Source organism: Ascaphus truei, chromosome 4, assembly GCF_040206685.1.
Source record: "Ascaphus truei isolate aAscTru1 chromosome 4, aAscTru1.hap1, whole genome shotgun sequence".
Classification (NCBI taxonomy): domain Eukaryota; kingdom Metazoa; phylum Chordata; class Amphibia; order Anura; family Ascaphidae; genus Ascaphus; species Ascaphus truei.
In genome coordinates, this window is record NC_134486.1 from 378,686,670 (window position 1) to 378,700,539 (window position 13,870).

The following is a 13,870-nucleotide window of genomic DNA, read 5'->3' on the forward strand; positions in this document are numbered from 1 at the left end:
CGAGACATCAACCTGCGCTACTGGAAATTAGCAGAAACAAAATATACGTTATTGAAACGAGCAAGTCATCAACTTGCTACAGCATAAAACAAAGCATATTTTAACTTGTGCGTTAAATTAATCGGAGCCAAAGATAAAAACTGAGTAAATACCCCCATTTTACTCATTTGGATGCCAAGCAATGCCTTATTAGCCTCTTGGGTAGACGGGTAGGTAACATAGTACTAGGAAGGTATTCACCCCTTTGTTATCTGTGCTATGCATTGATAGCCTCAGGCATCAAAGGGGTTCAATTATTTTTTGCCATAGGCTTTGTAATATCTCTATTACATAACCCTATGGGAGAAGCATATGATATTCCCCTATTGGATAACTAGTGGTAATTAACTCTAATTTATTGGTGGAGGTAATGAATGCATAGCTATGGCAATTTTGATATTGCACCTAGTAAATTTGTACCTCTATGTTAATGACTTGGGTCATAACATTGTTTTTTTTATTAGGTGCAATATTAAGTCTAATTTAACAGAGTTTGATGACTCCCAGCCTTAGGCAGAGACCAGGGTGGATACCGTTTTGTGGCTAACTAAATGCTTTCATTTGTGCGAGCTTTCGAGATACATTGGATTGTCTTTCTTGAAACAATGCATCTCTGGGTAAAGGCGATCCCCCCCAAAAACATTCTATAAAGATACCACATCCATATACAATATATACATGTGTTTTTTTTTTTTTTTAAATAAATCCGTTCTGTACTATAAGAAAATACTTGTAGCATTTGAGAAAAAAAACATTTTTTTCAAAGACATTTTTAATGTATTCTAATGTAACAGGCATTTTTGTTCGTATAGCAACCATATACAAAGTCACATCCCCTTCCCCTTCTGAAACAGCATCACTTTTTTTAGCCCTACCCTCTCTAGCAGTGAACCAATTGAATCCTGGTCACATGATCACATGGTCACATGATCTTCCTCACAGAACTTTGGCTGTCAGTACAGCAGAAGATTACCCAAGATGCATTTAGTGATCCCCCATCCGAATTTGAGTGATCGATCAGCAACTTACAGTAGTTAATCACTTGTCAGTGTGTAGATTGTATTGATGCACATATTGGAAAATAAAAAAATAAAAGGATTTGGCTGAAACTTGACTGTTTTAGTAAAAATTGTGTGTGCTGAGCCAGTGTACCAATTATGAGGATTACACATAGGAAATAGAGGGGCATGTAAACATAACAGACAACTTTCCTGAATTGGAAGCCACTTTTTTCTTTTCTCCTCCTGCCCCATAACAAAAAGTCTGTTGACATCCAGGATTGACCAAGTGGCTGCTGAGGCTATCAATACTCCCGGCGGTCTAGGATGTTTGGCCACGACCGAAACGCCACTGGTGTTCTGTGACACTTCACTGCCTGGACATTCGACCGCGAGACACGTCGCTGCGATGTCCACTCCTGCGCCTGACCACCGTCTACCCCGACAAGCCAGCTCTGCCGTGCCCGACAGCCCATGGGACATTGAAAGATGTCTAGGCAGTGTAGTGGTCCCGCGCGGGAATTTTAAACATGCAGTTGTCAGAGCGGCAGACCTGGCTTGTTGGATTGGGTCAGGTGCGTGGCGGACCAGACATCGCGGCGAAATGTCCCGCGGCAAGCTGCCCTGCGGTGAAGTGTCCTGGCGGCCGGACGCCAGTGGAATTTTGGACACGGCCAAACATCCCATTCCATCCCCTGGTCCTCTAGTTTTCACCAATCTACCAGTAAGGAACTAATAAAAAGGTCATTTGATGCTAAATCAGCTTCAGAGAGAGGAGACTGTGCTGCCTAAAAGAAACTAAGTAACAGAGTGGGAAGAAAGGTCCCTGATGATCCAGTGACATTCTGAAAACCTCTCAGGAGAAGATTAGTGAAGAATGGAAAAGATAACGGGTGAACGTGAGAGTGTTTGTTTGTACCCGCTGGAGCATAGGGAATAGTTACGTCATTCTACACTGCATATATGGAAACTTAAATAATCATAATATAGATACTATGCTTTATAGGCCTTTACATGTAGCCCGGTCCCCTTATATTCCAGTCCGTGGTGTGGGAAGACGGCTGCAGAGCTGCCCGGGTGCCACCAGAGCTGCGGGCAGACCCGGATAGGAGTAGGGAACGCTGCGGTAGAGGTAGATTGGCGAGCGGGTCGCCGGAACTCCGCGGTGGTCCCGATTTGCAGGGTGCCGCCATCTTGGATAGTTGCACATGCGCGCTAGACGTCTCGCACATGGGCAGAGTGCAGAGAGTTGCGGCAGCCTTTAGAGAGATGGATACATTTGGCGCACTATGGAGACCACGCCAGTCGGGAGCAGGATAGCAAGGGGTGAGGTAAGGAGAAGTGCACCACTGGACTAGGCCAGATATCCCCTCAGATCCCAGCTAGAATCCGAGCACCTTGTGTGCTGTAGGGAAGGCCCCAGATAGGGACGCTGCCCATAGCACATTAGTGTCAGTATTAGCACATCTGTGACGGACGCCACGCAGTGTGTGCGGCTTGCGGTCTGGGACCAGACCCCAGGCAACTAAAGGCATTTATAAAGGACACACTCCAGCTGGAGCTCCTTCCAGAGGCGGACGCCTGTGGACAAGCGTGAGAGAGGATCCAGCAGACCGCAGCGTGGGACCACGTTGCGGTTCGGTGGATCTATCAGGCAAGTCGGCCTGGTCTGGCCTAGGACCAGGAAGGTACCAAAGTGCACCAACAGCCATACACAGTGGGTAGCGCTACTCCACACACACTCTTTTGGTGGGCAAGGCTCTGTGGACACTGGGGTGGTTAGGTGACCAGGCCACCTGAGTACTTGGGGGGTGGGGGGCCTAGGCCTCCTGTAAGCCACACAGGTAACAGCAGCATGCGTAGTTTCCCTTAGTCACGGGGAAAGGGGGCTACATAAATAAAATAAGGAGAAAAGCGATAGAAAAACATTAAGATTAAGTTACAGAATATATACATAAATAGGAGAAGAAGAAAAAATGTGGATGTGTCAACATAATCAAAAAATGCACAGAAAGGAGCACTAAAAACTCATATACCGACATAGGTGCGCTCGTAAAACGTGTAGTATCTCCGGATCATATAGTTCAAAGACGGAGGGTGCATGTACTCATGAACTTGGTGCAAAATCAGGTTTATTCAAAGACGATGTTTCGGTCCTAAAGCCTGGACCTTTCGCAAGAACTGAAACGTCGATCTTTGAATAAACCTGATTTTGCACCGTCTGTGAGAGTGCATGCACCCATCATCTTTAACATTATCAGAAACACATATTAGCCAGTTCAATCACTCAACTAGGCCCAGTATCAACATTCCATCAAAAAAAGCAACTCATTTTGCAAAGAATGTCCCTCTGGATTGTTATACATTATATTATTAGGAATAGATTGGCAGGGTTCTCCATGATTACGTGGTCTTTGGACTGCTCCTGACAAAATCACAATTGTGCAAGATACTTACAACAAACTGAACCACGTCTTCAGGTTTGTGTTGGGCAGATTTGAAAGCAGACAGTCTGGTAACAACAACTATTTGATACTCTACATGCCCAGTCATCATCTTTCCACGAATCTCCTGGTACTCTGGAACGGACATGTCTAGTCCAGTGTGGACATTCTGAAGTTGCCTAAAAAAAATAGTCAACAAACATGTTTTATTAGCAGTGCTTTTTTAATGCATTACTCACAATGCTACTAGGAAAGCAGTATGTTCATGACTCAAAGGACACAATACAATCGCAACCCATAGATTAGTCATATTTTCTACTCCAGTTTTCCCAGTTTGCAACAGTCACAAATAACTAGGGACTTTTTGAAATTTCATTTCATTGTCCACATGCTATCTCGGAAGAAACCAAATCATCAGATATTAATAGTATTCATATAGTTTGACCTATGCAGTGGTACGTCAAGCAGATCACAATACTGTATGTTCGCCAACAGAGGAGTGTCACGAGAGCTTGCGACAGGCTGTAATTGTACACCAAAAACTAAATATATAAATATATATATATACCTGGGTTTGAACTGGGACGAGACTTAGATATGATAAATAGAATTTATTCCTTGATAAAGGTGAACACAACAGATTATACAATAACAGGCAAAATATAGACACTTACGTAAAAGATGAAAATAATGAAAACAGTCCCATCTGAACTGGCAGTTTCATCCAGCAATCGGCCCAAGACATTGCATGGCGACCAAAAATGAAGACAAAGGATATATGGGTGGACAGCAGTTTATAAACCATTCTCCCTCTATCTGTAACCTTAGGTGCCGAGACGGCTACCAAATGTCCCTTGGAAGCTTTTGAAGCTCATTTTGGGACTTCCAGCTTGGGGTAGCCCCCCATCAATAAACCCTTTGAAGCAGGGTGGACATTTGTCATGTTCACTCCTGCAGGAAACCTTGGTGTGTAAATGTGAGTTACCACGTTTACAAAGGCATCCTCTTCCCTGCTCATTATCATAGCAGGGGGGCTGCAGTTTCTGAGAACTTCAACCAAAATTTCATATTTACTGCAAATCATTGCATAACTTCCGTTCTGTAATACACACAGTCAGGTGAGATATATTACTGCATTCTGGGACACCTGACGCTCGTAGAGAGACCCATCATTACATTGTAATATGAACATTAATAGAGATATTAATATCTGGCATTTAGCAGCAGTTACATATTCAATGTTTAGACTTCCCAAGATCGGCTGCCCCCCGCCAATACACTTATGTAATTCTTAGCCGGTTCAGCCAAGGACATCTCATAGTATTCATATATTTAATAAAGTTACTCACTTTTGATATCCTGTTGGGGGTAGCCCCCCCCCCCCTGGCCCCATCAATAAAACCTTTTGAAGTGGGCTTTTGGCTTTTCGCATAACCAATTAGGTCAGTTACCTATTGATCAGGGCGATGTATCACACCTCTCTGTTGATATACACTTCCAGTGAATACTCACGTGAATACTCATATGAGGCACCATTTGGTTCCTTACGCATTACAAAGACAGGCATTCTGCCGGTACATTAGCACACCATTAGCATTCTGCCTGTGTATTTCAAAAACTGCAAAAAGTCACTTTATCAAAAATATATGTCCCTCTTATGACAAAGTTATATTTTTAATATGTGTGTACTTGGGGGGTGACCCGGAGGCTGTACCCCAAGGCTCAGAATACCTGGCTGGCAGGCAAGACAGGTTAAAATATTCCCCCCCTTTCCCCTCATGTTCCAGACATCACTTACACTCTGACATAGGCAGTTGCAGGCCGATGAGGCAAAGGGAATACACAGATAACGCATTAACTAGCCCACTGGGCTTACACAATTAACCCCTGATGACCCAGTGTGTGTGTTATGCAGGTACTGATTAACCCAGACATTACAATGGAACAGGGAAGAATACATTTACAGGTTATAACAAGGGTAAAATCACATTTCTGGGCCTCAGCCCAGTTAACCCCTTGTCTCCCTGGCGACGTTAGAGGGGGGCCCTTGGGGGGTAACCCCGTTAACCCCGGGCCAAACCCTCCCTACCGCCACACCTCCCCTGCTCAAGGGCCCCTGGTACCCCAGCGGCCTCCCCATGGCCCTGGGATACCACTGGCGCTCTTGACGCACTCAATACGTCCTGAGGGATTGGCCTGGCAAAATTGTCCTCCAGCATTGACCAGTACACAGTGGATTGTAAAGTCCAGATCTTGGGGAGCAGGGCTCCACCTTGGCTGCCGGGCATTCTCCTTTGCCTCCCTCTGCCCCCCACCCAGTGCCTTGGGAACCAAGTCCGTGGTGAAGGGGCCCCGGTGCAGTCCAGGCTGCACACTGCCCAGAGACTGGCATGTCTCTGCATCTGCAGGAGACCAGCTATCCAGCACAGACCGTCGCTTTCCTGTCAACCAAGTCTGGGAAAGGGCTATGTCACTATTCTGTAGGGACCCTACCTGCCCTGGCTCTGTGACACCCTGTAGCTGCTCCGCCATACTCCTGACTCTCCTCCCTGGCTGCCTATCTACCCACAGCCCTTCCTTTGGGGACCCGGGGGAATCTGTCAGGGGGGTCACTCCTGGCCCGTCATAGCAAGGGACTTTCTGCCTACCTAGCCCATCCCTAGCTTCTGCCAGCTGCCTGACACCCCACTGACCTCCTATCTCCCCCTGCTCTACGGTGCCTCCCTGCCTAGCCTCCCCTAGGCCCAGCACCTCAGCCTGCTGCTTACCTCCCTGCAGCCCACCTGCACTCCTCTCCTCCCTGGGCAATCCTACCCCAGACCCTGGAACTACCTGAGTGCACCTACCTCCCTGACCTTGTCTCCCCCTTACCAGGGATGAGCTCAGGGGCACCTCTCCAGATGCAACCGCCTTAGCGCTTGGCTGGCAGGTATCCCTGGGGTGGCAAAAACTGGCCACTGCCCATGATACCCCCAGCCCATAGCTAGGCTGCAACAGGGGGTTGCTGATCTGAGAAACCCCCTGGGGCTCTGCCAGGGTAACGGGAAACTCTAGCGTCACTACCTGATGCTTTCCCTCCCTGGCTACCACTAGCCCTCCTTCTCTCACTGAGATCTGCTGCGGGCTACCTACCTGCAGCCTCCCCTCACTCCGCTTCTCCCTAGCTAATCCTAGCCTGGACCCTAGGGACACCTGAGTGAGGCCTTCTCCCTGACACTGTCTCCCCATTACCGGGGATGAGCCCAGGGGCATCTCTCCAGATGCAACCGCCTTAGCTCTTGGCTGGCAGGTAATCTGGGGGTGGTCTAACTGTGCCACAACCCCTGGTACCTCCAGCCAATAGCAAGGCTGCAACAGGGGGTTGCTGATCTGAGACACCCCCTGAGGCTTTGCCAGGGTAACGGGGAAAACTGGCTGGCTCACTCGCTGCCTTCCCTCCCCGGTTCCCACTGGCCCACCCAACCCTCTCCCAGGCAATCCTACCCTAGAGCTGGGTGCTAACGGGGCTAGCCCCTCTCCCTGTAGCTGTGCCCCCATTACCAGAGGTGAGCTCAGGGTTGCTGGTGCAGATGCACCCACCTTAGCTCCTGGCTGGCAGGTAATCTGGGGGTGGTCTAACTGTGCCACAACCCCTGGTACCTCCAGCCCATAGCAAGGCTGCCACAGTGGGGCTCTTAACTGAGAGTCCCCTTGCTGCTCTGCCCAGGTAATGGGGAAGCCTGGCGGCCCTACAAGCTGCCCTTCCTTCCCCTCCCCTGGTAACTGATGCGGGCTACCTACCTGCAGCCTCCCCTCACTCCGTTTCTCCCTAACTAATCCTAACCTGGGTCCTAGGGACACCTGAGTGAGGCCCTCTCCCTGACACTGTCCCCCCATTACCGGGGATGAGCTCAGGGTTGCTGGTGCAGATGCACCCACCTTAGCTCCTGGCTGGCAGGTGATCTGGGGGTGGTCTAACTTTGCAACAACCCCGAACACCTCCAGCCCATAGCAAGGCTGCAACAGTGGGACTCTTAACTGAGGGTCCCCTTGCCGCTCCGCCAAGGTAATGGGGAAATCTGGCTGGCTCACTTGCTGCCTTCCCTCCCCGGTTCCCACTGGCCCACCCAACCCTCTCCCAGGCAATCCTACCCTAGAGCTGGGTGCTAACGGGGCGAGCCCCTCTCCCTGAAGCTGTGCCCCCATTACCGGAGGTGAGCTCAGGGTTGCTGGTGCAGATGCACCCACCTTAGCTCCTGGCTGGCAGGTAATCTGGGGGTGGTCTAACTCTGCCACAACCCCGGATACCTCCAGCCCATAGCAAGGCTGCAACAGTGGGACTCTTAACTGAGGGTCCCCTTGCCGCTCCGCCAAGGTAATGGGGAAATCTGGCTGGCTCACTTGCTGCCCTTCCTTCCCGTCCCCTGGTACCCCTATCTCCTGCCACCCCCCAGTCACCCCTATAGTGAAACAACAGGGTACAGTCATAGGGAAACATAAGTCAGAGTCAGTCTGCGACTTGGTCTGGCTTACCTTGCTGGTCCCCGCAGAGACCGCCGCCTTCGTTGGTCCCAATTGCAGGGGGACTGGAGCGGCCGCCGCCGGCCCCATCTGGGCTGGGCAGCGCCGGGCCGCTGCCGCAACAGCACCCGGGTTGGGTACAGGTAAAACGGTGCAGGACAAGGGTCCCAGGTCTTTGTGGAGGAACTCAGCTCCATGCAAACTTGGTAAAATAACCCCCTCCCGCAAACCCTGTCCCTCCCCCCAAATAAAACTGCCGCCGGCAGGATGCCGGAGTGGCGGCGTCTTCTCTGCCGCCGCCGCTGGTTCTCCGCCGGGATCAGGTGGATGGCCGCTGCTCTCCGCCGCTGTTGCTGATGCAGCCCGTCCAGGTTCTCCAGGAGACGTCCCGCGGAGGGTTGTCGCCCCGGCTGGGCGGGAGCCATCAGAGGATGCCGCTAACTGGGTCATCTTTTCCGCAGCTCGTGAGTGTTGGCCCTGAGGGGCTTCTTCGCCTGACCGCGCACGGTCAGCGCACTGGGCATTATTGTGGCCCATTTGTTGGCAGTGCCGCAGCGACTGCCGGTGCTTCTCCGCCACCAGTGGACTAACCCCAGCAAGGGGCAACGGAGTCCAGAGCGGAGTTGCCTGAGCGCCGGGCTCATTCCAGGGCTTCTCCGCCGCCGGTGGACTAACCCCAGCAAGGGGCAATGGAGTCCAGAGCGGAGTTGCTGGAGCGCCGGGCTCTGGGAGGGGATAAGCGAGTCGGATCATCGCCAGCTTCAGCTGCTCGAGCCGCTCTGCTTGGGACATCTCTTCCTGCGCCAACAACAGGGCCAGCAATTCTGGGAAAAATGGACTGGCCGCCGCAGCGGCCAATACCTCTCCTGGTGCAAGACTGCCGTGGTTTCCAAGACCACCCGCTCCCTCCACAAGTCTCTGCCGTCCCGGAGCTGGGTCCCTTCCCTGCTCTCCGGGCGGTGTGATGGTTACAGCAGCTGCAGCTGTGGATCTTTGCTCAGCCTGCCGGGTTTCATGCTCACCGATTGCTGTCTCTCTCTCAGCCTTGCTGGCTGCTGGTCCCCGCGCCGACTTGATGCACTCCTCTGGTCTCTGTGCCCGGCTCCAGTCAGACGGATGGCCGGCACTTTGGTTCTGGAGGCAATGCTTCTCACAAGTAGGGGAACAGTGAGGAGGTGCCATATCTTGTGTTATATGTTGTACACTGTGTGTTCAATATCTTTAGTCCCAGGAACTTGCAATTACCATCAAGTTCCCACTGGATCACAGTACCCCGCAGAATACTGTAATCCAGGTCCAGTTCAATCCCGCCGCTGCCACCAGTTAATTACAAGCCTGTCACGAGAGCTTGCGACAGGCTGTAATTGTACACCAAAAACTATAAATATATATATATACCTGGGTTTGAACTGGGACGAGACTTAGATATGATAAATAGAATTTATTCCTTGATAAAGGTGAACACAACAGATTATACAATAACAGGCAAAATATAGACACTTACGTAAAAGATGAAAATAATGAAAACAGTCCCATCTGAACTGGCAGTTTCATCCAGCAATCGGCCCAAGACATTGCATGGCGACCAAAAATGAAGACAAAGGATATATGGGTGGACAGCAGTTTATAAACCATTCTCCCTCTATCTGTAACCTTAGGTGCCGAGACGGCTACCAAATGTCCCTTGGAAGCTTTTGAAGCTCATTTTGGGACTTCCAGCTTGGGGTAGCCCCCCATCAATAAACCCTTTGAAGCAGGGTGGACATTTGTCATGTTCACTCCTGCAGGAAACCTTGGTGTGTAAATGTGAGTTACCACGTTTACAAAGGCATCCTCTTCCCTGCTCATTATCATAGCAGGAGGGCTGCAGTTTCTGAGAACTTCAACCAAAATGTCATATTTACTGCAAATCATTGCATAACTTCCGTTCTGTAATACACACAGTCAGGTGAGATATATTACTGCATTCTGGGACACCTGACGCTCGTAGAGAGACCCATCATTACATTGTAATATGAACATTAATAGAGATATTAATATCTGGCATTTAGCAGCAGTTACATATTCAATGTTTAGACTTCCCAAGATCGGCTGCCCCCCGCCAATACACTTATGTAATTCTTAGCCGGTTCAGCCAAGGACATCTCATAGTATTCTTATATTTAATAAAGTTACTCACTTTTGATATCCTGATGGGGGTAGCCCCCCCCCCCTGGCCCCATCAATAAAACCTTTTGAAGTGGGCTTTTGGCTTTTCGCATAACCAATTAGGTCAGTTACCTATTGATCAGGGCGATGTATCACACCTCTCTGTTGATATACACTTCCAGTGAATACTCACGTGAATACTCATATGAGGCACCATTTGGTTCCTTACGCATTACAAAGACAGGCATTCTGCCGGTACATTAGCACACCATTAGCATTCTGCCTGTGTATTTCAAAAACTGCAAAAAGTCACTTTATCAAAAATATATGTCCCTCTTATGACAAAGTTATATTTTTAATGTGTGTGTACTTGGGGGGTGACCCAGAGGCTGTACCCCAAGGCTCAGAATACCTGGCTGGCAGGCAAGACAGGTTAAAATATTCCCCCCCTTTCCCCTCATGTTCCAGACATCACTTACACTCTGACATAGGCAGTTGCAGGCCGATGAGGCAAAGGGAATACACAGATAACGCATTAACTAGCCCACTGGGCTTACACAATTAACCCCTGATGACCCAGTGTGTGTGTTATGCAGGTACTGATTAACCCAGACATTACAATGGAACAGGGAAGAATACATTTACAGGTTATAACAAGGGTAAAATCACATTTCTGGGCCTCAGCCCAGTTAACCCCTTGTCTCCCTGGCGACGTTAGAGGGGGGCCCTTGGGGGGTAACCCCGTTAACCCCGGGCCAAACCCTCCCTACCGCCACAAGGAGTACTGAGCACACTCCGATAATAAGGAATGTCATACAGCAAAGTACTCAACTCCAGTTCTCAAGCCCCCCCTTGTAAGGATTCTGCTCGATCCATACCCAGTTTTCACTACGGTCCAGGTTTTCTGTCTCTCCTGCCCTTTTCTGCTCACTGTGGCCATTTTGGGTACTGGCAGTCTGCATTATAAGGCTGCAGTTCCTGGTGGGAGTCACCGAGCAAAGTTCTGTTTGCTGCTGCTCCGTTTGATCTTCGCTGTCACGCATTACCCTTTTGCCAATTTTTAATCCCTGTTGCTGATCCCGGACCGTGACCACGACCGCGCTGCTTTCCGCCTGCCCTGACCTTCTGCCTGTTGCCTGGACTCTGCACCACTGCCGCCAGCCCTGACCCCTGCCTGCTTACGGACTACGAATACTCTTACAGGACTCTGTCCCCAGGCTCTGGTCGGATATTCTGCATTCCTACGACCAGGTCCCCGTTGGCTACTGCAGCGCCTGCTGTGGCGGACGCTGCAGGGGCAAGTGCCGCCCCACAATGGGGCCGGGCCCGCTGCGAGGGGGGGCCACCCCGCTGCACAGACAGAAACTCCTGCTCTCAAGAAAATTGAGAGCAGCAGTCACGACGGAGCACTGGGCCACGCCCCCCGGCGGTTCAGCCAATGAGGGCGAAGCTCCCGGGTGACGACACGGCCGCGCCCCCATCACGCTCCCCGTCTTTCCCCCTGCAGCCCGGGGAATTAGGCTGCACGCGCTGCCAGCCTCGCAGGCACGCCTGCAACGGGGCTGCAGCCTACCTCAGCCCTGCGGGTCCGCCTCCTGATTCGAGACGAGCACCGCCACACCCCTAACAGGTAAGTTTTTTGGATAACCCAGGTTCAGCACATCGACTGAGCCTGTGATCGAGCCATCACTGCTGAAGCAGGGACTGATTGAGACAACTGTGCTGAAACAGGGATAGCCCGAAAACCTGACCTGTTGGGCGGGCTTGAGGACTGGAGTTGAGCAGCCCTGTCATAAAAGGACCATAACATTGGATTCTAGATTCATCTTTTATTAGACCTACTTTCCTTGAAATCCAGTGGGAGCACTCATTACATTTGTATTTGCCATTAATCTATGTCAAACCATTAATGAAGAGATGTAATCATTGCATATTGTTGCCCATGCATTATTTCTTATATATTGACTCTTTGAGCATGTTCGCCTTTTGGGTTTGCCTGATCTTCTACCGATGTGCCTCCAGCAAGTTCCCATGATGTTTGCATTTGTGGATGTAAAAAAAAAAAAAAAAAAAAAAGCTACATTTAATAACCCTCAAGAATTAAACAATAAGGAGTTAACAGGAAACAGCAATGAGGTATAACTGAAAGTCAAACTAATAAAAATTGTTGGAATGTTTGGAACTAGAGATTCTAACTTCTCCAATTCATACAAGTACTGAAAATTGAGGGAATAATTTGATTTAGGCTTAAACAACACCGGTTTAGTGCCATTTGGCAATTCTTCTCTTTGGGACTTAATTATAGGCCTTCTACAGCATGGCTAGGAAAACAATTGTTTGAACAGTTTGTAATCTGTGTTCAGCTATTTGTGGTTGAACTGAAAAAAAAAAAAAAGCTGTGTGATATTAATCATACTGCTTTTACACAGGCATTCCTTTACAATTCCTAAACATGGACACTTCCCTAATCACCAAGCCCCTCACCTTAATAATGCATACTGTACCTCCAGATATTTGAAAGTGATGACAAAAGTTACTGCATAGTGGGAAAATAATGTCCTGCCTTAACTCCCACTAATAAATGCACTGGATGAAGACCAAGAAGAGGTTAGAACAGGACAAAAGGCATTGCAGCTGAATAATGCATACCATGTGTTCAAAACACTTCTACACTAAAATATGGCCTTTTCTTCTGGGTATGATGCATATATGTGATAAAAGAAAACAAGTGCACAAAGCAGGTGTCGAACGCCAAACTATAAACATTACAAGCAACGGTTTATATTTGGGGATTTTGAACATTATAAACATGTACATTTGCTATTGAATGGACAGGTAGTCGTACTGGAGATCAGCGAAGGTGTGATGGCAAGGGGCAAGGCAGATAAACAAAACGCTACAGTGCAACAGCAATAGCATACCAGTACAGTCTATGGGAGACCACATGCCTGGGGCTGCATCACTCTTATACAGTGACACAGTGTAAGATTCTCCATAGCACAATATTTTTATGCAGTCCATGATAGAGCAGACGTGGCCAACTGCAGTCCACAAGGGCTACCAACCGGTCATGTTTTCAGGATATCCCTGTTGTAGCACGTGGCTCAATCAGCTGTGCTGAAGCAGAGATATCCTGAAAACCTGATCAGTTGATGGTCCTTGAGGACTGGAGTTGGCAACCCTTGGCCTAGAGGTAAACTCATGATGGATTTTTAATACTTCTAAGTCCCCGCTGGGGACTCCAAGCATGAGCGCCGGGTGTCCTGTCATTTACGCGCGCACGGGGGGGAGGGGGTCATTGAGCGTGCTGGAAAGTTAGATTTTTTTTTTTTTTACATAAGCACAGAGCGTCGGTGAGCGTGTGTGCCCACGCAGGAACACATCGCGTGAGCGGGGACTTACATATATCTATATATGCAAGTAAACACGGCAAGCGCCGCCCGCTCAGCGCATAGGACTGCAGCCGTGCGGAGGCGCGCGGAGGCTGAGGGAAAGCGGGTGCTTTCCCTGGCCTTGATCCGCGCGCCGTCCGGGGGCGTGTCGGGGGGGGGGGGGGGGCTGTGACATCACGGAGCTCATTGGGCGAAACGCTCACGTGACCGGCCCTGCGCTCCGTGAGCGCGAAAATATATCTTTTGAAAAAGACCTACGCTTCCGCACGCTTGGGGAAGCGTGCGCGAGCCCCTGCTAAAGCTGCTCTCATTGTGGCTGCAGGGGCTCACTGAGAAGCGTCAGCGCGCC

The 13,870-nt window shown here is 49.7% G+C and overlaps 1 protein-coding gene across 2 annotated transcripts in view; it reads right to left on the bottom strand.

Moving 5' to 3' along the window:
- The window catches only part of HS1BP3 (HCLS1 binding protein 3), a 143,201-nt gene that overhangs the window by 124,604 nt on the left and 4,727 nt on the right, over nt 1–13,870 (bottom strand). For both annotated transcript variants that reach the window (XM_075598444.1, XM_075598445.1), the window contains exon 2: nt 3,495–3,660. In XM_075598444.1, the coding sequence (XP_075454559.1) occupies nt 3,495–3,660 (166 nt within the window). The remainder of the gene's footprint in view (nt 1–3,494; nt 3,661–13,870) is intronic.